We start from the raw sequence: 24,121 nt of genomic DNA, 5'->3' as shown, positions 1-24,121 counted from the left end.
CAACTACGGTACTTCTAAATGAGCCTTTAGTCACATCCTCCTCTTGGAAAACAACACTTGTGCATCTATACCCTAATCAACAACCGGTTTTTACTAGACAGCCAGACTGAAGAGGGGACTGATGGACCAAGGCCCTTCCTCACACCAACAGGAGGGGCCATAGTTCAGTGGTAGAGCATCTCCTTGGCATGCAGAAAGTCCCAGGTTCAATCCCTGGCATGTCCAGTTAAGAATCAGATAGTAGGTAATAGGAAAAACCGCAGCCTGAGATCCTGGAGCTGCTGTCAGCCCAAGTAGAAAATACTGACTTTTTTTTGTTTCTGTATAAGGCTGTTTCATGTGTTCCCAGGGTTTCTGGGTTGTCAATCCCAACTGTATGCTTTTTTTCCCCCCTTGTTAACAAGTTACTTTTTATTATTGAACATTTAAACACTTAACATAATAATACACCTTACATACCAAAATAAATACATTTGCATATCAACATCAACATCAACCTACTAACATACAACACCTAATGGAGCGATTGAGTCAATAAAAGACTATGACTTTCAAAATTTCATATCGTTTCAAATCCTAATGTTTTAGCCCACAAATACATCGGGTTCCAAGTCTCTTTACATTCTTCCACATTTCCTCCTTTCAATCTGCAAGTTAACATATCCATTTCAGCTGCTTCCATTAATTTGGACAGAAATTCATTCTTGTTTGGCGTTTGCGGCTTTTTCCAGTACTTAGCATACAATATCCTAGCTATAGTTATAATATGCAGTAACAGCCTTTTTATTTTCTTGGGTGATGTGATTGGACAAATATTTAATAAATATAGTTCTGGTACATGAGGAATACTTATTTTTAACATCTTTTGGCACCAGATGGATATTTGTACCCAATATTTTTTCGCATAATCACATTTCCACCACAAGTGATATAACGAACCCTTTACTTTTGTGCACTTCCAGCACTTATCCGAGCTATTTGGAAATGCTTTAGAGAGTCTTTCGGGGGTATAGTACCAGCGGTAAACCATTTTGTACAAATTTTCTTTTAATAAAGAGGATTTAGACAATTTATTATTTTCTTTCCATATTTTCTCCCAATTATCTAATTCAATAGTGTAGCCAAATTCTTGTAACCATTTAATCCAGCTCTCCTTTACATTTTCCTCTTGCATCTTCATTTCTAATAGCCAAGTATAACATCTAGAGATCATTTTTCTGTCAGATTCCAATATAATGCAATCAAATTTATTCAATTTTTTTGGGAAACCTAACCCCTTATCTGAATCCCAACTGTATGCTTTCAAGCTGCTGTGTCACTTGAGCTAATAGAAATAACATGGCAGAAGGTTGCTGGAACTTTTTTACTAGACTCTCCTGGTTCCAGAGATGGAACAAACACAGAGGTCATTAGACAACCAGAGCACCTCCATTGCCAGAACACATCTCCCTTTCATCATGAGGCATCAGATGCTTTGACTTCACTCTACATATCATTAGGAACCATGCAGGACAACTGCAACTAAGTGTCTATGTTTTTCAGAGTTCCTCATGAATCCAAGGAGAAAGTGGACACAAAACTATAGCTGGTCAGTCAAATCTGTATATCACAAGGAAAATAATGATTCAAATGCTTCTTGCTTTACCAAAAAGGGAAATGAAACCCATAAAGCCTTATGACAACTCTCATCCATATATACATCTATAAAACTGAATCAAGCATACAGGTCAGAACTTTTCAGCAGCTTGCGCTCCAACAGTAAGCTTTTCCATGGGGTTGGGCAAGCTGCAAACCCTTTATACCTGAAAATCCAAACCCACAACTGTACTGATTTGGAGTCCTACTGCTGCTGACCTGGAAACCATGAGAAAATGAAGAGGCAGAGTGGACATACAAACTTCACATCTGATGAAGCAGAGGCAGAGGGATTAACAGTGGCACATGGTGTATGCTCAGCAGAAACCTGGAAGTGTTCTGAGACAGAGGGCAATCACAATCAGACCTGGAACAAAAACTGAAAAAACCTACTGTGGCGGATCAGCCAGGAGCAAAAATTGGTATGACTAAGCAGGCCGCTTCTCTTGCAATGAAAGCACAGCATAAATCTGCAGATTCCATGCTGCAAAGCCAGTAAAGAACCAGAAGTGAGGAATCTGACTGTTTCTGCATCAGTACTTTTAAATGGAACTTGGCACACTGTTTCTGATCCCTACTTATTTGCTTAATGAGAGTTAGCATAACATACATGTTTACACTAGCTTGCTTATTTAGGAAGTTAACACGGAGCTGAATAGCTGGGTACAACCACACCTTTTCAAAGCATTAAGGAACAAGGGATATGGTTTGAGCAGCTAAAGAATTACTTGTATGTTAGAAAAGGGAAAAAAAACACATCCACCTTAGTGCCACTAGCAACCCGCTGAGATGAGAAACCACCCCCCACCCTGCCAAGGCATCAGAAACCTGTTTATTCTGCTACCCAAGGAAACCCTGGCACAACGATTGCTGACAAAGGAGTTTCTTCTTCACTGGTTCAGTTTCAAAGAAGTATAGGATGAACAGGATGTGTTCATACCTTCTTCCACTTGACTCTTGCAGAGCCCTGTGCAGAACACACAGAGTACCCTTTAAGACTAGCTAGGTGAGCAGCAGAAATGCCACACAGCAATGCCATGGGGGAATGATGAAACCACAGATAAGTAAATATCACCAAAGCAGAAACAGGCAGCAATTCCAACACGTTGTTGCAAGTAGCAAACCTCAGGCAGAAGATATCACAGAGTGGCTACTCTGTCGCAGAGCTCCTGCATGATATAGGGAACAGCAGTCCACTTATAGGAGTCTTGTCAGGATTACTGATACTTGAGAAGCACTTTAAACAATTAGGAAGAACATTAAATATAGAAACTCATTCTTAGTTATACTATTCTAAGAGCAGGCCATGTTCCTGTTTTGGCTACTTTCTGACATAAATGACATTTCCCCTCCTTCCACCAAAATAACAGTATATTGAGGGTCATCAGAGTAACTGTTCTCCTAAACTGAGCTCAAGGTTTTACAGTGTGCACATTTTAACCACCAAGTCACACCATGCTACTTCTATAATGCAACAGCTTCACTTATAGAAGCACAGTGAGGAAATAAACACCATTTGCTTATACTGTTGGCTTCATTTAGGAAACCACAAAGCATGCAGTAAAGTTACTTGCACTGAGTTAGCTGCATTGAATTAAGCCGCTCTGCTGCAAGGCATGTTAAGAGATCGAAGCAGTGTTTGCAGGCCACTGAGGACTCCCTTTACAAACCGACACATTATTAATTCACTGGAGCTGAACTGCATACCATTATATACTTTTTTTCTGGACCAGTGGACAACATCCATATAAAGAAGCAAATCTCTGGGGAATACGCCCCCAACAGATATCAACCACAGAAAAAGCCTCTTCCCTATCCTCCAGGGAACAGTATCTACCACATTTTAAAATATAGAAAGATGTTTCTCAAAACATATACTGTTGGCATCAATGTGTCCATTTTGCCCATCAGGGCTATGCTTTGTTATGCTTATTCAGAATTGTAAACAAGAAGTCCCCCACAGAGAACAACCTCACAATCAATTTTTGGTAGGTCATTTTTGTAAACTGCAAGAAACTTTTTTTTCTTCTTCCTTCAGATTGCTCATGTAGTAAAATGACACAATGGTACATACAGACAAGCTAGTCAAAATTTGTAAGCCTGTATATTTGCATTGTGGGGTTCTCCTTTGTTTGCCTAGTTGTGTTCCTTATTCCCATTGCTTATTCTTATTATCATATGGCATTGTGTGTAGTATAGCCAGGAGATCCTAAGATTGTCTGGCAGCCAGAAATTCTAGCTTTTAGCATTGTGCACAAAGTAGTGAGCTAGACTCGTTTTTAAGGTAAGAGACGTTTCACATGTGGTTTGCTATTCCCTGCCTCTGTATCACAGCCCTGGTATTCCTCGGAGGTTGCCAAATACTAGCCAAGCTGACCCTGCTTAGCCTCTGAGATCTGACAAGATCAGGCTAGCCTTGGCTATCCATTCCAGGGCTTTAAAACCAATACTGACAAGGGAGGGACAGGGTTTTGCTCCAAGGAATTTGCAATTTTCTGAGACTTTACTGACTTCTCAAAAGGGCCATATCAACAGTTTTGCCAATTTTGTCCTACCTGTCTCTAAAGAAGCCCTGTTTATCTGCACAAGCCTGTGACAAAAGTTAGATTGGGGGCCAGTGGTGATGTCCACAGTTAAGCATATTACAATAAAAACATAACAAACATGCAATACATTTTTTAAAATGCACATCACTGTGCATGTAAGTGCACAGTCTTTTTGGACTATGCAATATGCTTCCAAGAAACACACAGCACACACAATAAGATCATTACTGCTGATTCACCAGTGCTGATAACCAGATATAATGGTCATAGATAAATTCCCTTTAATATGAGGAAGTAGGTCACATTTACTGTAGCTGATTGTGACTGCTGTGCTCTCTCATTTCCCTCCATGGCTCTACTCTTCCTCCAAGGAGCTCAACCCAGCAAACTCTTTGCCTCTGTTTTATTCTCATAACAACCCCTATAAGGTTCAGAGGATAGAATGATTAGCTCACAAATTATTTATTTATTTTATTGGATTTATATCCCGCCCTCCTCGCCGAAGCAGGCTCAGGGCAGCTCACAGCAGCAAAAACATTTACAGGTTAAACATTAACAAATTAAAATCTTATAATAAAATAATTAAAACATTTTAAAAACAGTTTGGTGCTAATAATAATAACGCATTCCAGTAATCTGAGCCATGAAGCCTGAATGGAGGTCCAATCTTAGCCTGATGCTCTCACCGGTACACGGCACAGCTTTCGTATAGCAGAATTTTAACTCACAGACAAAATGCCCCTGTGTTGTGCAGGTGCTGTCACCTGCAATGCTCTGTTGCAAATGCTCAACACCAACTCCCTGCTGGCCACTGCTATCTATGTGGACTTAGAGCCTAATTGTTCCTATGGCTTAGAGGTAGTAACTTTTGCATCCCTACCAAATTATTCCATAATATGGAAATCTAAGTTGATAATTTATACAGAACCTGGCTAAATTATCAGGGTATCACAAACAGATTACCAAAGACCTGAACAACTTGGAAGCCACCAAGCCCAATGTAGTTCACATGATTGCAGATGCTCAGGAACACTTAACATTCCACCTATTTTTGCAGTTCTCAGGAGCACCAAAACAAGGGAGTTTGGCCAGATTCAGTTTACTCCCAAATACTGGGGTGGAAGTAGCAAGTTAATGTCTCTGAATTGTTAAGTGGCAAGCTGCGGCATATGATTAGGAATAAATTTTTACATTTTCTTTCCTGACAATCACTGTAAGCCTTTATACTCACAAACTGCCCTTGGTCATAGCAATTTCTGAAGTTGCTGTCATGCCCAATTCCAAGACCACCTGTTCATTTTTAAAGTGACTGATAGCTATCTGTGACAAGCACAGTTATTTACAGCATTTCCTACTGCTTCCTAGTGAGCTACATAGAGCTCTGTTTAAAGCTGTCCTCAAAAAACACAACACTGTCAAGTTGACTTGGCTGTGATCTGGAATTACAATCCTAGGGGCATTTAGGCATTTGAAACCGGATGCAGAGATCACCAAGTCATCCATTCCAGCAAACTGCCAGACTTCAGGTTGCCTAGGTATGAGCTTCCCAATATCTGAGGAACAAGAGTCAACAAGCATGTGGATCTCTTGCAGCTTAAAGAACTGTACTCATGATAAAGCTACATATTTCTAGCTGAATACAGTATATGAAGTGCTGTTCTTTTGAGAACCATAACTGAAATGTCAAAGCATAGGGCTGTACCACAAACCTGTTATATACCACAAATTCTGCAGTGCAAAGCACTGAAACTATTCTCCAGAAGAAAGAGTCTCCTTGGAGCAGGAGGTGTTTCAGAACAGCACAGGGGGCATAATTTTTGTTTCTACCTAAAGCAGGGGTGGGGAACCTTTTTTCTGCCAAGGGCCATATAGATATTTATAACATGATTCGCGGGCCATAAAAAATTATCAACATAAAAAACAGTGCTCTGCCAAGGGAGAATGATTCAGGCCAGCAAAATTAATGCAAATAATTGTTTTTCTATTTGAAGTCATGTGGGGAGAGTCGAATCTGGCATACACACATACACCTGGCCCGCCTCCCTAGGCAAATGCCTAGGTCCAGGGCTTTTTTGTACAAAAAGCCCAGCAGGAACTCAGTAGCATATTAGACCACATCCCCTGATATTAGCATATTAGGTCACACACTCATTAGCATATTAGGCCACACCATCTGGGATAATCAAGTGCAAACGGAACTGTGACAGTAACTTTTCCAGGCCCTGCAGCAATTCTGGCTGGCCAGCCAGGCCCCAGAGAGGCTGCCACATGGCTTGGTTCAGCCCAGCAATCCCCGAGGGTCACACCAAGTGACCTCGACGGCCGCATACGGCCCTCGGATGAAGGTTCCCCACCGATGACCTAAAGAGTGCCACTTCCATCATAGCAGGATGCTTGGCTTGCAACCTCCCAATATTTTGTGATTGGTCCTGCCCCTGTGAGACAGCTGTTTTGTGTTCGCTTGGCATACTACTCATTCCCAAAATTCCAAAACTGCCCACAGACTGAACAATATCTCTAGCTCTATTCAAAGAAAAAAGTAATCACAGATGAGCTGCAAAGAGCTTCTACCTGTAGGAGAGGAAATTAAAGTTCACCCTGTTGGAACCAGTTCCTTGGCAGGGCTAAAGCCTGTTGTTTTAGCAACTTCTCCAAGCCCATTTAATGCAAAGGGAAAGCAGAACCAATCTGTTCCATGACAAGGAAAAGAATCTGCAAAGCTGGTTCTAGAAGGAAAATACCTGATTTGTCAAAGAACAGCCATTCAGGGTTTTTAAAAACACCAATTTACAAAGCCTCACACATTATATTTTATATTCATTTCAGTAAACCACTCCTAGGGAAGGAGCAGACCGGCATGGTCACATTCTTGTCTGCAACACCTACCAGCACCAGGTGTGATTCTTATTATGAAAAATGGGCAATGCCTACGCCACCTAGCCAGTATGGTAATAAATCTGATCCAGCTCAAACCATACAAGGATGTCATATGGCTTGAAAAATTCACCACCCTCCACCACCATGTGAACAGGAATGTGGCTTGACTGTCATACTATAAAATTGGGCTGACAGTTGGCCAAGTTGACTGGGTAGTCCCCTCTGAACCCCAGTTCTGGTGCAAGATACACAGCATAACATGAATATTTCTGACTGTATTTTTTTCCTGCCTTGGTTCACAGCAGATCATAAGAACATAAGAGAAGCTATGTTGGATCAGGCCAATGGCCCATCCAGTCCAACACTCTGTGTCACATAGTGGCCAAAATACACACACACACACACTGTGGTTAATAGCCACTGATGGACCTCTGCTCCATATTTTTATCTAACCCCCTCTTGAATCTGGCTATGCTTGAAGCTGGCTATGCTCCTGTGGCAGTGAATTCCACACGTTAATCACCCTTTGGGTGAAGAAGTACTTCCTTCTATCCGTTTTAACCTGTCTGCTCAGCAATTTCATTGAATGCCCACGAGTTCTTGTATTGTGAGAAAGGGAGAAAAGGACTTCTCCACTTCCTCCATCCCATGCATAATCTTGTAAACCTCTATCATGTCACCCCGCAGTCAACATTTCTCCAAGCTAAAGAGGCCCAAGCATTTTAACTTTTCTTCACAGGGAAAGTGTTCCAAACCTTTAATCATTCTAGTTGCCCTTTTCTGCACTTTTTCCAATGCTATAATATGTCAAGCATGGTTGAATATTATTGTCAATTGATTGTTTTAGGGTCCTACCTAAATCTGATCTGTGAATTGTCATGGGGGATCCAAGTCTATTTGTTTGTTATTCTTTCCCCTTTCCTTGTCCCGCTTTATGGCTGTTAATTAAGAGTAGTGTGAAGGGAACAAAGTAATCAGCACCTTCCCATATATCCTCTGGAGGGAGGATGAGACATCTGGTGAAAGCAAGGACAAAGTCCTGATAAACATCCTGGGAAAGTAGACAGTCTGCTAGTTTAGGTGTGAACGCTTCCCCGCAGCCCCCTCCCTTGGAATCCTTTTGAAATATGCCTTAAAAGTATTGTATCAGTTTCATTACTCTCAAGAAATGGCTTCAGCTAAAGTATCGGTCTATCAAGTTTGTATCAACTTCGACTCATCATTGAACCCGCATGCTTGACATAATATCCTTTTTGAGGTGCAGTGACCAAAATTGTACACAGTATCCAAATGAGACCGCACCATCGATTTATACAGAAGCATTATGATACTGGCTGATTTGTTTTCAGTTCCCTTCCTAATAATTCCCAGCATGGCGTTGGCCTTTTTTATTACAATCGCACACTGTCTTGACATTTTCAGTGAGTTATCTACCATGACCCCAAGATCTCTCTCTTGGTCAGTCTCTGCCAGTTCACAACCCATCAACTTGTATTTGTAGCTGGGATTCTTTGCCCCAATGTGCATTACTTTGCACTTGGCCACACTGAACCTCATCTGCCACGTTGACGCCCACTCACCCAGCCTCAACAGATCCCTTTGGAGTGCCTCACAATCCTCTCTGGTTCTCACCACCCTGAACAATATAGTGTCCATGGCACTGTTACAATTAATCCCCTCAGACTCTGACTAAAACCTGAGACATCATTTTTTTTCAGGCAACATTTTCCTAACTGTACGTCAAAGCTACCCCTAGTCAGTATTGGGGTGTGTGTGTGTTCTGATGCTGTATTTTGCTACGGGAAATTTTCTGCCCCACATGTGGGTTCCAAGTGGGAAAGCAAGTCCACAGCATGCTCCCAGTCTCCCAACCATGGTCACAGGCATTATGTTTGCACCAGGCCCTAAACAGGACACTGGCATCTTCTGATCAAGACAGACAGTAGTATGACAGAGCTCAGAGTTGCTAAATACCAAGGCATTAGGGAGGTAATCTTGGAGCTCAGATACAAAGAGCACATAGCCAGGAATAGCAGTCTAGTTCCTTTGGAGACAATGCCCCTCCAGTCTGAAAAAGTAAAATAACCCATATATTAAAGTAGCCCAGGGAGAGCTGGCTACAGAACAGAACAGACAACAAAGGGCATTTCCTTGTAAATAATCTGAAGTTTCTCCTGTACAAGCTGACAAATGCTCTTATCAGCCTCACCTGGACAGCTCTGGTCTGAAACAAACAAATGAGTACAAGCATACGCACAGGCATACCATCTGCAATATTTATCAGATTCATTTTGTTCACAAGCTTCTCTCAAAGTACTGTCTTGAGACTGATTAATCTTTAAGTAGGAAGAACACCTTGTCATCAGTATGGATAAAAATCAATGATTTTTTTAAACATTCTTTTTTGATTGTAAGGGCCCTTTTTTCAAAAAAGAAAATTGATCAGAAATGAAACGTGAATGTAAAATAAACATGCTAAAAACTACATTATGTATGTATTTATCATATTTACATCCCACCCTTCCCAAATAGACTTAGGCCGGGTAACATCAAAATACGTGATAATAAAAACTGGTCAAGACAGGGTAGCTGAACTTGCTTAACATAAGAGCCCCACAGAATAAATGTCAGATGTCTTTCTTAAAACTCTTAATACTTTCTTTGAACAGAAAGATAAAATACACATATACACATATATGCACTTCACAACATGAACATTTTAAAAAACAGAAGCTGGGAATAACAGTCCCCATAAACCCAGCATAGGGAATGGTTAGGGAATTATTTTTTGGCACCAGTGTGAGAAGGAAACACACATGTACCACATAAATCACTGACCACTGGTTGCATCATTATGAATCTCTCTCTGCCTTGACACTAAGATTAGTAAATACAGCACCTACAAGACCTATGAAACTAAGGGGGGAACCCTGCACTGCCCTCTTTAATTCCTTCTCACCTTCCAGTAGCTCCCTCAGCTTTTGTGCTCTCTTTCTCCACTCTAGGTCTCTGGGCAATCTCTGCGGTAGAGAAGAGCTTGCAAACCTGCCTCTTTTCCCCTTCTTCCCCACTTCACACATGGCATAAATATTCGCCTACCTATGGGTCAGTGCTCAGAGGCTGACTGAGGTCCCAATGCTAAGCAAGTTTGTGAGTAAGCCTGCATAAAGTTCCTCCTTGACCTCCAGGAGCTGTGTCTCTCTCTCTCGGCTTGGCTTCGCGAACGAAGATTTAAGAGGGGTGCAATAGTCCACGTCTGCTGCAGGCTCGCTGGTGGCTGACAAGACCAATGCGGGACAGGCAGGTCCGGCCACAGTGGCTGCAGGGAAAAGTCTGATTTAGGGTTGGTGCTGTAGCAGTGCGATTCTTCCTCAATCTCCTTTTGTCCTCAAGACCAGCTATGCGTGCGTTCTCAAAAGAAGAGACAGCCTGGTGGATGGCGTGCCTCCATGCTTTGCGATCTGAGGCTAGGTCAGACCACTGGTGCTGTGTACATGTGTGTGAAAGAGCCACAATTTGGCCACCTTTGGGTCAACATAGTTATTAAAACAGATAAAACAAACAAAAAAGTAACAATGTAAGATGGTGAAGTAGATAGTCTTAGTGAAGCAGATGATGAAATAGTCTTAATTTCAAATCCCATGAATTTTACAGATGATAACAGGAATTATTCCATCTTATATCACATCAAGACTTCATATGTGCAGATGGTCAAGGCTGCTTCTAGGCAGGGAGGTCAAATAGTTGGATGTCCAGCACCTCAAACAAAAGCCTGGCAGAACAGCTCCATTTTGCAGGCCCTGCAGAACTGCAATAAATTCCACAAGGCCCTAATCTCAGATGGGAGCCAGTTCTACCAAGCAGGGACCAGGATAGAGAAAGCCCTGGCCCTGGTTGAGGCTAAGTGGATGTCCTTTGGGTCAGGGACAACCAGTAGATGTTGATCAGCAGAGCACAAGGCTCTCCAGGGGGAACATGGGGGGGACGGTCCTTAAGATATGGTTTTGTTTACATTACTTTTGTAAAACCAAATCACCATCCAGAAAACAAAGTTAAAGGCTGCTTTTTTATATATATGAGGAGTGATGGGCACAAATATTTGATTTCTAAGTTATGAATTAAGTTAATGACTATAGCTGTTGAGGCAACCAAGACAACACTCCCTTCCCCACCGTGGACTACGGTGAAATATTTTCTTTCTTAGAATGAACAAAATGCTTTTCTTAAAAAGACAAGGACTCCCTCAAATAATGTATGTGCATAGTATGATGACTATGCAAGTATCTCCAGCATTAAATAATTATTTCATTGTATACTATATACTGTTTTTATGGTATTTAAGGGTATATTTCTTGATTAAATATAACAAATGTCTTCAATTTGCTATGTGTATGATAATATACTACTAAAGAGTTCAATGTTTACAGTGTTATATGTCATCGCTACTGCAGCTCCAGAGCTTTTCAGTAGTCACTCCCTGGCATGGCGCCTGGGCTGCTTTGCCATCTCCACAGCTCCCAGGTTCCACCACACTAAGGTAAGAAGAGTGTTCTCTGTGCTCTTGCTCCTTTGCCACCTCCACAGCTCCCAGGCTCCACCACACTAAGGTAAGAAGAGTGTTCTCTGTGCTCTTGCTCCTTTGCCTCCTCCACAGCTCCCAGGCTTCAGCACACTAAGGTAAGAAGAGTGTTCTCTGTGCTCTTGCTCCTTTGCCACCTCCACAGCTCCCAGGCTCCAGCACACTAAGGTAAGAAGAGTGTTCTCTGTGCTCTTGCTCCTTTGCCACCTCCACAGCTCCCAGGCTCCAGCACACTAAGGTAAGAAGAGTGTTCTCTGTGCTCTTGCTCCTTTGCCACCTCCACAGCTCCCAGGCTCCACCACACTAAAGTAAGAAGAGTGTTCTCTGTGCTCCTGCTCCTTTGCCACCTCCACAGCTCCCAGGTTCCACCACACTAAGGTAAGAAGAGTGTTCTCTGTGCTCCTGCTCCTTTGGTTTCGGGGAGATTTAAAAAAAAAACATTTTTTTTTAAAAAAAATCAGGTTTAGATTTCAGATTTTTCTGTACAGTTGGGGAGTCTCCCAAGTGTGCAGAAAGATGTTTAGCCTGTATGGCCCTGATCCACAGATTTAGCCACCCACAGGTCACAACCACACATAGCTGATAATATATAGATATTATACAGATGTGCTCAATAGTATATAGATATTACACAATGTGCCAAAATTTTATATACTGTCATAAATTATGCATTGCTTTACATTGTTAAAACAGCAAAATATGTTAAGGTTAAAAAGATTTTTCAATTTCCTCCCCAGAATTCCCCCCATAGTTTCTAAATTTGCAGAATGTTTTATGTCTCTATAAACAACAGGAAGCCATAGGCTGCATTTCTCACTGTGAGGCTTCCATTGGGTGTGGGGATTCAATCATCACATCTGCTGGCGTCCAGGGAAACAACATCACAACGTAACCATTGAGGCCATTTGGGTAATTTTCTATTTTATGCCAGCTACTTTCTCTGCAATGTAATTAGATCCCACATTATCTTGGGTTGGATGAAACCAGCTTTTCTGCAGGAGAAAAAAGAAAGGAGAGGTTCCCTTTGACCATCAAAAAAACCTTTGCTGAGGATCATGGGACAGGGTTGGATCTACCCCAGTTTGACTATATTAACCAAAGATGGTAGAGGTTTACCTTCCCCTGCACAGAGAAACTATTTTGTCAAGTAACTATCAGCCCTTCCTTCTAGAGAGGTTTGGACATTTACAGCCCAACCCCAATGTTCAATGAGATTTATTTCCAAATCTATTTTGCTCAAGATTTCTACCTCAACCCTAGTTAAATTATCTTAAGACCCAAGTCATTCAGGCCTATAATTTGTCTCTAAACACATAGTTCTGCAGCACTCATGTTGGTCAAAGGTTCTGGATTATAGTCCTAGGTTGTATTAAGACTACTTAGATGCAAATTCAGATTTTTAAAATCCTTACAGTAGCCAGGTAGCAATATGCATATTTCCTCAAGATATAAGTTGGAAAAATAGTTTTAAAACAGGATCCCCCGATATTGTTTAACCTGTGGATACTTTTGAAGGGTTGAGAATGCGTAGTATGTTAATACAAAATGGCTGTCACAGGAACAGGACCAACTACAGAATACTGGGAGGTTCCCAGACAAGCATCCTGCTGGGATGGACGTAGCAAACTTTAGATGGAAACAAAAATGATGCCACTTATGTTCTTCTGAAACAATTTCTGCTCCAAGGAGACTCTTTGTTTTGGAGAACAGGCAACTGGGTTTCAGTTTCCAAAGAAAAGGGAGGTCTTGTTCCTTGTGTAGCCACAGGAAGAGGTTATCAATCAAGAAAGCCTGTACCTATGGGTAATCTGAAGGCCCAAACCTGTCATGTGCCTGGCTCGCACAAGTTCTGAGTGCTGACGCAACCAAACTTCTCTGGGTTACTGTTTTGTGTTTCATAAAAGCCATCAGCACAATACAAAAAGAAAACAGAGTCAGGGGGCATCACAGCTCTCATTGGCACCAAAGTACAGTTTCCAGCTTTCAATCAATGATTAAAATTGTCTTTTTTCTTACTATTTTAACAGAGCAATCCTAAGGGGGTACAAATCATAACAGGGAGCCAGCTGACCCCAATGCTGGCATAAGAGGCATTTACACCAGTGGAGAGCCCAAGCAGCACTGTGCAGTGCACTTGCACCCAGGTAGTTGCACACCAGCAGAGTGACAGCCCAGTGTCAGTAGAAATGTGGGTGTGTCAGGGGGCATGGTGCCAGCCAGTCAACTCCAAATTCATCTTCAGCATGGGAACGCCCCCCCAGAACAGGCACAAAATTCTCCTGGCAAAAATGGCAGTGCATCCCACTGACAACAATTCTGGGGCACTTCCCTCCCCCCATTCCACTGTCATGTAACTATCCCCTTAGAGAGGCAACAGCTGAGTGGCAGCTGGCCACCTCAGTGCTGGCATGGCTCAGGATTGCTCTGCCCATCATCTGAGCCCTATGAGATAGTTTAGGCTGAGACAGAATGCCCCAGCAAGCTTTCATGGCAGAACAGGGTCCTCCTGGTCCTGGCCTGACACAAGCATGATAGCACACTGGAATTCAATTCACTGGAAGCAGCCCCAAAAACATTCACAGAAATTTACTAATTCACCTGCTTGGTGTTACTTGGGAATGATCTACAGAAGAACCACCATCCATTCCTTTTTTGATATGCAGAAACTACTCTGCTGGGTTGCTTACAGGCAATACAGTCAACATAGGTGACCAAAGAAAGTGGCCAATGCAGCATATTAATCCTTTCAGCAAGACAAAATACTAACAGAGGGAATCCTCAGATCACTGAAAAAAGTTTTTGTTTTTGTTTTGCTCTGTGCATCGCTCACTACATATAAAGTAAAGACCAGGCCATGAAGTCCTCCCATTTTTTAAAAAAATCTCTTGAACATTAATTTGTGGTTAGGACCAAGTGTTGTTTAGCATGGATTATGCTGCCTCATTACTGTGTGTTCTGAAACTCGAATGGAAATTAGTAGTCTCTTATGACTGAAGTCCACCAATTCTATTCAGAATTCAACCACTCTGCATTCTTGTGGTTTGCGTCAATGAACTTCCATCAAATTTAAAAGAACTTCATAAAGCAAAACCTACAGTGTAATGACAGAATGCTCCCTCACCACCAAAGAGGACACCCACATTTCCTGAGAAGGGAGGAAAATTTAGAGTTCCCTGGGTGTGTAGTTTATTTGATTTTTAAACTGCCCTCTCCCACACTGTGGGCTCAGGATGGTGAACAATAGTAAACCAAAGGTACAATATAAGATTGCAATGATTAAATAAATATCCATTTCAATTCTATTTTAGATGGTGTCCTAAATCAGTTTTAAATCCTATCCCCCACGAGGGGGAGGCGTAAGGTTTTGCTCTGAGTATCATTCAAGGGAACGTCTCAGGATGAAAGCAGAAGCTTTATTTGAGATAAATCAGCAAAGCAAACACTTATGGCAAGGAAGCCTTTCCTTGGTGAAACTGAAGTCAAATGAAACTTAACTAATATACATACAAATAACCTAACAGCCCCAACCTTACGAGTCAGAATTCTGGGTGTGCAATTCCACTGCCAAAATGTATTTAAAAGAGTTCTCAGGTCCATAAACTTGGGTAAGTCAAGGTTGCACATTCCAGTCCAAAGCTACTCTGCCTTGTCTCCATCTTCTGTTTCCAGGGAGATGTGATAATCAGCAACTCTCTCAGGGTCACCTTTCTCTCTTCTTGGCCCCTTACTTGGGGCAGTCTGTGTTAGTTACTCAGAAGAATTAAGTATAGAATGTAACAGTTGGTGAAATACAAGTCTTATATCTTGTATTTCATGACACAAACCAGTCTATACTACTATATATGAATACATGAATATTGTATGTGGATACATGAATATATATTAAGAGTTCCCTGGGTGTGTAGGTTTATTTGATTTTTAAACTGCCCTCTCCTACACTGTGGGCTCAGGATGGTAAACAACAGTATATGAATACATGAATACGTGAATGACTCATAAGCAAGAAAAATACAACCGAAACAAAATTCATAAGCAATGAAAATATGACAGAGAATATTCAGTTGATCAAACAAATGCAACCACACTTTAAGCATCAGTAACATTTCAATAGCATTCAGGCCCATTGTCAGGAGCCAATCCTAACAGAAGGAAAGAGAGGAATGAAACCAGGCTGGGTAGACCCTCTTGCTGTCATCAACCATAAGCCTATAGAATCAGAGTTGGAAGGGACCTCCAGGGTCTTCAACCCCCTGCACAATGCAGGAAATTCAAAAAGAGCACCCTCCACACACACCCAGTGGCACCTGCTCCACACCCAGAAGATGACCAAAAAAAAAAAAATCCTACAGGATCCCTGGCAAAAACTGGCCTGGAGAAAAATGGCTGCCTTACCCCAATGTGGCAAACAGCTCTAAGTAGGCATGTAAGAAATGACTGTAAGAACTAAGCACTGATGCAACCCTTCCTGCCATCCCTCTCATGATCTGCCTAAATTTACAGAATCAGCACTGCTGTCAGATGGCCATCTAGCCTCTGTTAAAAAAACCTCTGAAGAAGAGCCCACCACCTCCCGAGGAACCACTCTCACTGTGAGGACGTTCTTCCTAATGTTTAGCCAAAAATTCTTTTGATTTAATTTCAACCTGCTGGTTCTGATCCGACCTCCTGGAGCAACAGAAAATAACTCCGCAACATCCTCTATGTGACAGCCTTCAAGTGCTTGAAGATGGTGATCATATCACCTCTGAGTTGTCTCCTCTCCAGGCCAAGCATACCCAGCTCCTTTAGCCTTTCCTCATAGGACTTTGTCTCCAGAACCCTCACCGTCTTTGTTTCCCTCCACTATCTATATCTTTCTTAAACTGTGGTACCCTAAACTGAACACAATATTCCAGGTGAGGTCTAACCAGAGCAGAACAAAGCAATACCATCACTTCATATACAGCCCAAAATTGAATTTGCCTTTTTAGCCACCGCATCACACTGTTGACTCATGTTCAGCATATGATCCACTAAGATCCCTAGATCCTTTTCGCACATACTACTGCTAAAACAAGTCTCCCTCATCCCTTAATGCAGGACTTTACATTCATCCCTGTTAAAATTCATTTTATTTGTTTTAGCCCAGTTTTTCAGCTTGTCAAGATTATCCTGTAGCCTGATTGTCTTCTACCATATTTGCTACCCTCCCTATTCAGTATAATCTGCAAAATACAATAAGCATTCCTTCTATTCCTTCATCCAAATCACTGATAAAGATGTAGAACAATATACATGCCAGGAGAGATCCTTGAGACACTCCACTTGTCCCTCCTCCTCAAGAGGATGAGGAATCATTCACAAGCACGCTTTGGGTGTGATCTGTCAAATAGTTACAGATCCACCTAACAGTAATAGGATCCAAACTATATTTTACCAACTTGTCAACAAGCATATTATGTGGAACTTTATCAAAAGCCTTAATAAAATCAAGATAAATTCTGCTTACAGCATTCCCCAATCCAGCAAGGTAGTACCTTTCTCAAAAAAGAGATAAGGTTAGTCTGACATGCCTTGTTCTTGAGAAACCCATGATGGCTCTTAGTAGTCACAGCCATCCTTTCTAAATGCTGTTTGGTGATTTGTTCTAAAACTATTTTCACCTTGCAGGTGCTGTGGAACTGCATTAAGTCCCACAGGGGCCAGATGTTATCCAGCAGGGAGTTCCACCAGGTTGGAGACAACACTGAAAAGGTTCCAAAGAGTGAGCATTGTAAAAAGAGCACAAACCAGGTGTTTAATGTTCCTTGGTGTTCACCAAGCACAGACAATGGGGGGGAAACTTATTTGAGGCTGATGCAGTTGCATTCCAGCAGATCATGGATCAGCAGAAATTTCCCAGCTCTTTCTTAAGATTCTCTAATGTGAAATAGGGATACAATGTAACATTAAACACACAAGAATCAATCAGAACTGATACTCTAAAGAAACACTATATACTGACTCAGTGTGCCCTTAATATAACATTTATTTATCGGGATTTCTATCCTGCCCTCCCTACAAGTGGGCTCAGAAACATTAGAAACATATACCACCCTGACCTGGATAGCTCAGGCAAGCCCAATCTTGTCAGATCTTGGAAGCTAAGCAAGGTCCACTGTTGTTAGGACTTGGATGGGAGACTGTCCTTGAAATACGCAGTTGCGAGGTGGGGGCAGGCTTATTCAGCCATATTCCTGAATGTCCTCTAGGTCCATATTAAGGGTCAGTCATGGAGGTCAACATGACTTCCAGGTGCTGACACACACAGACAAAAGGGGAAAAAATACAGACTATTCTGAGTCCACATACAATTATGTTGTGGAGGAAGGATGAGAGAAGTGAAGAACCATTCTGCATTTCCATATGCAGCAAAGGGTCTAAAAGCATCCCAGCTTGATGGAGAGGAGACTTCATGCTTTGAATTTTGATGTTAAAAATTACAATCAGCATCACTGGAGCAGCAAACAAAATGAACTGAAGCTGTTTAATATTTCTGTGTAAGACAGAATAAAATCAACGAGCCTTCACTATTATTTCTAGCTGCAAATGAATAGCCAACACACTGTGAAACCAAAAAGAAATGTGAAAGATGCCGGCTCAGTGGTGTTCACTCTGCACCAACTTGTGGCTAGTGAAGGACAGATCATCTACTGAACCAGACACTGGCACATAAGCTGCACCCAGTCATGACTTCTTTGGCACACAAAACCCAAACTGCAATAGGTCAAGGGCTGAAACCAAAGTCCATACAAGGCCCCATAAGCACTGAAAAGCCATAAAGTTCCTTGCTTTAAATGCATCAATAAAATTTTATTTCAACTTTGAACCTCTGTAAAAAACAGACCAGTAACTAAGGAATGTTATATGAAGGCGCCTCCCTTTTCATCCACCAATTAGATTAAAAACTCTGAAAAGTTTAAAGCATCAATTCCGACACCAATATAAATTACCATAAAGCAGTGTTGCACTGTTGAAGAGCTGAAGACAGGGCAAACCTGGTAGGCACATCATACCCTGGCCAATACCACCTGTTTTAGCATGCAGCTGAATCCACACTTCCGTAGATCTTTTGCAGTCATTGTGATACAGCAGTCATTTACAGCTGGATTTTCCTGTGTGGATGGAACAATCCAGTTGCCAATCATTGCCACTGTGCAATGACAAGTGAAAAATCACTTGAGGCGCAAACAACCATATAAGAATGCTTTGGATGCATTATCCAAGGATACACAGAAACCATGATGCATGGCTATTTATACTAGAGGAAATATCGACAAGTTTCACTACCTGTTCCTACACAACAGGTTAAGCACACCTTGAATTGTCCCCGCCCAATTTTTACCTCATCTCCCATTTTTGCTTCACCATAATAGCAGACCACCAGAATCCAAAGATCTACTTTAGGACATACTGAAAGACAGTGATGCCCATCTTTGAAATGCACCTCCACCCCCAGTGCAATACCACAAGCTGTTTTATTTATTTAAAAAAATCCCTCAGTTTTAAAATTTATTTATTTAGAATATTTCTATGCCATCTCTTCAGAGTCCTGCTTAAGGTTTACAATTAAAAGCCACAGTATTAAAACACAAACCATTTTGCCATGCAGCTGAAGGGAGGAAGAGAATACGCAAATTCCCTTAGATGCAAAGAACGTCTTTATAAATGATTTGGATGAAGGAATCGAGGGAATGCTTATTAAATTTGCAGATGATACTAAATTTGGAGAGGTTGCAAATAAAGCAGAAGACAAAAACAGGATACAAGATGATCTTGACAGGCTGGAAAACTGGACTGAACCCAATAAAATGAATTTTAACAGGGATAAATGTAACGTTCTGCATTTAGATAGGAAAAATACAATGCATGGTTATAGGATAGGGAAGACTTGTCTAGGCAACAGTATGTGCGAAAAGGATCTAGGGGTCTTAGGGGACCATATGCTCAACATGAGTCAACAGTGTGATGTGGTAGCTAAAAAGGCAAATGCAATATTGGGCTGTATTAAAAGAAGTATAGTGTCTAGATCACGTGAGGTGATGGTATCGCTTTACTCTGGTAAGATCTCACCTGGAGTATTGTGTTCAGTTTTGGGCACTACATTTTAAGAAGGATACAGACAAGCTGGAACAGGTCCAGAGGAAGGTAACAAAGATGGTGAGGGGTCTGGAGACCAAGTCCTATGAGGAAAAGCTGAAGGAGCTGGGGATGTTTAGCCTGGAGAGGAGGTGGCTGAGAGGTGATATGATTACCACCTTCAAGTACTTGAAGGGCTGTCATACAGAGGATGGTACAGAATTGTTTTCTGTGGCCCCAGAAGGCAGGACCAGAACCAACAGACTGAAATTAAATCGAAAGAGTTTCCGGCTCAAAATTAGGAAGAACTTCCTGACAGAGCAGTTACCTCAGTGGAACAGGCTTCCCCAGGAGATGGTGAGCTCTCCTGCAGATTCTGTGAATTTATGGTGTGAATTTCCTGCACTGTGCAGGGGGTTGGACTAGATGATCCTGAAGGTCCCTTCCAACTCTATGATTCTATAAACTAGCTGCACAGTTCCACCTGTATCTTGGTCTCAGAGTGTCTAAATCACCACAAATTTTTAAAAACTAAGAACATCCAAGCCAAATACCGCTGATATCAAAGTGCCCCCAAACCTGCAATAATACCCTCCTTCATTTTCACAGGCACCATTACTTAGCCTTCCTTTACCTTGTTCGGAGGGCCTGCCAAGCCGCATCGATGTCTGCATAAAGGTTCTTTTCAGATGGTTTACCAGTGCTCACTCCATAACCAGAGTAGTCATAGGAGAAAACATTGCAGTTGATACGAGAGCCTAGGCCAATGTAGAAGCTACACATCTGGCCCAGATCCACAGCGTTGCCATGAGAGAAAAGCAGTGTATACCGGCTGGAAGGAGCACAACGCACAAACATGCATCCCAGTCTGTTATCTCGGGCTGTGCGTGAGAAGAAGACCTCCACGGCATCCAGCTCCCTTTGGGAATACTGCCAGTCTGCCCGCTCAGTCAAGTGCAGGCTGCAACTCCCTGTTGGTGTCCCGGCAGCAGTCCCAGCTTCCTGCTGTTCTGGTTGCATCACAGTGTACGTGGGCTCTGGGGGCAGAAAAGCCAGCTTGGCAGCTATGCGGCTGGGGCACGGTGGACAGCAAAAGAGCCAACATAGCTCACCCAGAGAGAAACCGTTCATTCTGGGACCTTGTTCGGGCATCAGAGACGCTTGATGGGAAACCGCACCAAAGAGAGATGGAGAGCCAGAAGATTTCACAGCTGATCTCAGATGAGCTCCGTCACTCACCTGAAACTACACCAACCTGTTGCAGCCTGTTTCCCCTCAACTGGCAACACAAACTGAAGATGCCTGTTATCTAAAAGAAGCCCAAGATGCCTCCTGGTTACTTTTTTCCTCAAAAAAGACCTGCCGCCACATAAACAAGGCCAATTCTGCCCAGCTGTCTGCTTCTGCTCAAGTCCCTCCTTCACGCTGCCAGGCCCTTCTTCCTTTCAGTTTCAAAGTTGTCACCTAACCTGGATGTGGAAAAAACCCACATCATCCTAGAACAATATCACCTACCCTAGCAGAAAATAAAAGCAACTTTCCCCTAGCGTAAGCTATACAGGACCAGCTTGGTTTAGATAAGCGCTCTCCCCCTACCTTTTATCCCCAAGCACCTGTCACTCTCCAGACATACCTTGCCCCTGGATGGAATCCTAAACAGACATAACCTTCCCACCCAAATCTGCTTTAGTTCTCCAGTTCCTAGAAACTACGCAGCGTTGCCCTAAAGGTCTTATACCTCCCCCGCTGTCAAAGCCTTGCTTGCCCCCTCCCTCCCTCCCTGCCAAGCACAAACAGGTCCTTCCTCCGCCGCCGCCTCCCACAAGCCCGCACGTCCTGGGCCAAAGAGAAAGAAAAGCCCTCGGAGGCAGCTCGGGGCTTCTACGGCCCGGAGCACCAGGAAAAGCCCTTCCTTTCCTGCTTGAAGCGAGGGAAAGGCCGCCGCCGAGAAGCGAGCAGAGGCCAGTCGGCGTGGAAGGACGAGGGGATCCCTTAGCTGAGGCTGGTCCCCAAGGCTGAGAGATCCATGGCGGGACGGAGCGGAAGGCCGCGGAGAGGGGAGGTAGATCAGGACCGGCTCACAGCAAGCAGGCAGCAGCCATCGCGCCTCAGCTCTCTCGCCTCCGTCTTCTCTCCCCCCCCCCCACCAGAGGCTCCACTTCCGGGTTAAAGGCTGCCCCTTTCCTCATTGAGAGAAGAGGAAGCAAAGGGGGTGGAGAAGCCTAGGGGATACGCATGCGCTATCCGTCTTGCGCGCCTTCCTGCCTCCCGAGCGGAGTTGCGACGCTCTTTCGCCCACTGTTTTGGCGCGAGTGGAACGGCAGCCCCGCCTGCGCGGTGGGACCCGGGGTTCAGAAGCCGGCCAATCGCTCCCCTCTGCTTTTCTGACGTTGCACAGTGTTAGGCGGGAGTCAACCACTGCTCTCTAGTTCAGTCCTATGAACGTTTTTGGGTGCCGCTGCTAGCTTGGCTAGGTAACAAAACATAAATATTGTGAAAATAAAATAAGTGATCACATAATGAGCAGGCATGAAATTATCCTTTCTCGTCTTCAGAAATGACTGGCAATTCAACCTGAGTGTCTCTGAGCACGTGCAGTTTCTTTTTATTTAAAAAATAAAAAAGATACCGAGGACAATGTACCTCTGAACACTGGTAAATTTCCTTTAAAGAGTGCCAGAAAACTAAGGCAGTGGTTAGGGTTGGGAACCTCCAGATGCGGCCTGGAGGTCTCCTGGAATTACAGTTTTATCTCCAGATGACAGATATTCCTCTGATTTCAGTTTCACTGGAGGAAATTACTGCTTTGGAGGGTGGAGTCTATAGCACTATGCACCACTGAGGTCCAACCTCCCCCCTCCAGCTCCACTCCCCAGGATAATCCCAGTTCTGAATCTTCTCTCTGCCATGAATTCACCAGGAGCCCTTAGGCAAGTGCTTGTTTGAGGCAAAGCACTGTCGTCTGCAGATTCAATAACGAGTCGATGTAGATACAAAGAAGCTAGTTTATTGATACTGGATACTTGTGGCCTAAGCCAGGGCTTGAAAAGACTGAAGACATACAGTAGATACATTGCATATAAGGAGTACTTCAAAGGCATTCCTACGGGCAGAGAAATTGTGCAGGGAACATTCACACATAGATGTTACAAATACATTCTCATGTTGATTAGGCGTATTGGCCTTGATGCTTTTCAGGCTCCTTCCTCTCCCCCGGGCCTGAGCTGAGAAGGTTCAGATAAGACTTTTCACACATCACCATTTCAAAGCAGGGAGATTCTCTAAGGAAGGGAGGGGGGAACAGGAGAAGGGTTGCTAGCAGCATTTGGTTATACTTTGGTTCTACCCAGCATGCTCTTTGGTTGAGCCAGAATTAAAACCAGACTTGACATACTGCCCCCCCTAAGCTGCCTCTACTGCTCTGTTAGAACATTTCTGATGGAACCACTTGATCAGGTCTGGGGCTGATATATCTTTTTCTGCCACCCACTCATTTTCGCTGGAGGGAAAATGTTTCCATTTTATTAGGTAATGCAGGACCCCTCTTTTGACTTTAGAGTCCAGGATTTCTTGGACTTCGTGATGGTTCTGATTCCCAACCAGGATAGGTTGTGGGGCGGGTTCTCGAGGGTGCCAAACTGAAGCCCCGGGGTCCCGACGGAGTAAGCTGCAATGAAATACAGGATGCACTTTACTAAACATTTTTGGCAGCTCTAATTCTACCATTACCTGATTGATCACGCTCGAGATTCTGAAGGGTCCCGAGAACTTATATGCCAGTTTCTTAGAAGGTTGGCTGAGGGGCAGGTTCTTAGTAGACACGAATACTGAGTCCCCTACTTTAAAATCCCAAGCGGGGACATGGGACTTGTCATATTGCTTTTGTAGGCTTCTTTAGCCGCCTCTAAGTTCTCCTGGATTGTTTTCCAGCTCCCGCTCGGCCCTTGCCACCATTGCTCAAAAGGTGTTGATTCAGGGGAAGGGACCCCCCCCCGGCAACAGCGGCATCGGCTTCCCCTCGTACCCATGAACGATGGAGAAGGGGGAAGCCTTGGTGAAACTATGCATGCTATTGTTATACCCATACTCAGCAAAGGGGAGCAGGTCCACCCAGTCAGACTGTCAGTGGTTAATGAAACAACATAAATACTGTTCTAGAAGTCCGTTTACGCGTTCCGTCTGTCTGTCCGTCTGCGGGTGGTAGGCGGAACTCAACCCCTGCTCTATTCCGGCTAGTTTGCAAAACTCCCGCCAGAAGTTGGCAACGAACTGCGGGCCGCGGTCGCTAATGAGTGAAGCCGGACCACGTGGTTGAAGAACAGTAGTGCTAGCTTCTTAGCTGTGGGTAATTGGGCACACGGGATGAAATGTGCTTGTTTAGAAAAAG

At 43.2% G+C, this 24,121-nt stretch overlaps 1 protein-coding gene across 1 annotated transcript in view; it reads right to left on the bottom strand.

Annotated features, from left to right (window-relative positions):
- Window positions 1-21,924, bottom strand: part of ABHD17C (abhydrolase domain containing 17C, depalmitoylase) — a 31,994-nt gene extending 10,070 nt beyond the window's left edge. Inside the window, exon 1 of the mRNA XM_060260274.1 lies at window positions 20,369-21,924. Within this exon, the coding sequence (XP_060116257.1) occupies window positions 20,369-20,886 (518 nt within the window). The 5' untranslated portion in view covers window positions 20,887-21,924. The remainder of the gene's footprint in view (window positions 1-20,368) is intronic.
- Between the last annotated feature and the right edge of the window lie 2,197 nt (window positions 21,925-24,121).

Source organism: Heteronotia binoei, chromosome 19 (assembly GCF_032191835.1).
Source record: "Heteronotia binoei isolate CCM8104 ecotype False Entrance Well chromosome 19, APGP_CSIRO_Hbin_v1, whole genome shotgun sequence".
NCBI lineage: Eukaryota > Metazoa > Chordata > Lepidosauria > Squamata > Gekkonidae > Heteronotia > Heteronotia binoei.
Note: the sequence above shows the minus strand (reverse complement) of the source record. Positions and strands in the feature narration are given on the sequence as shown.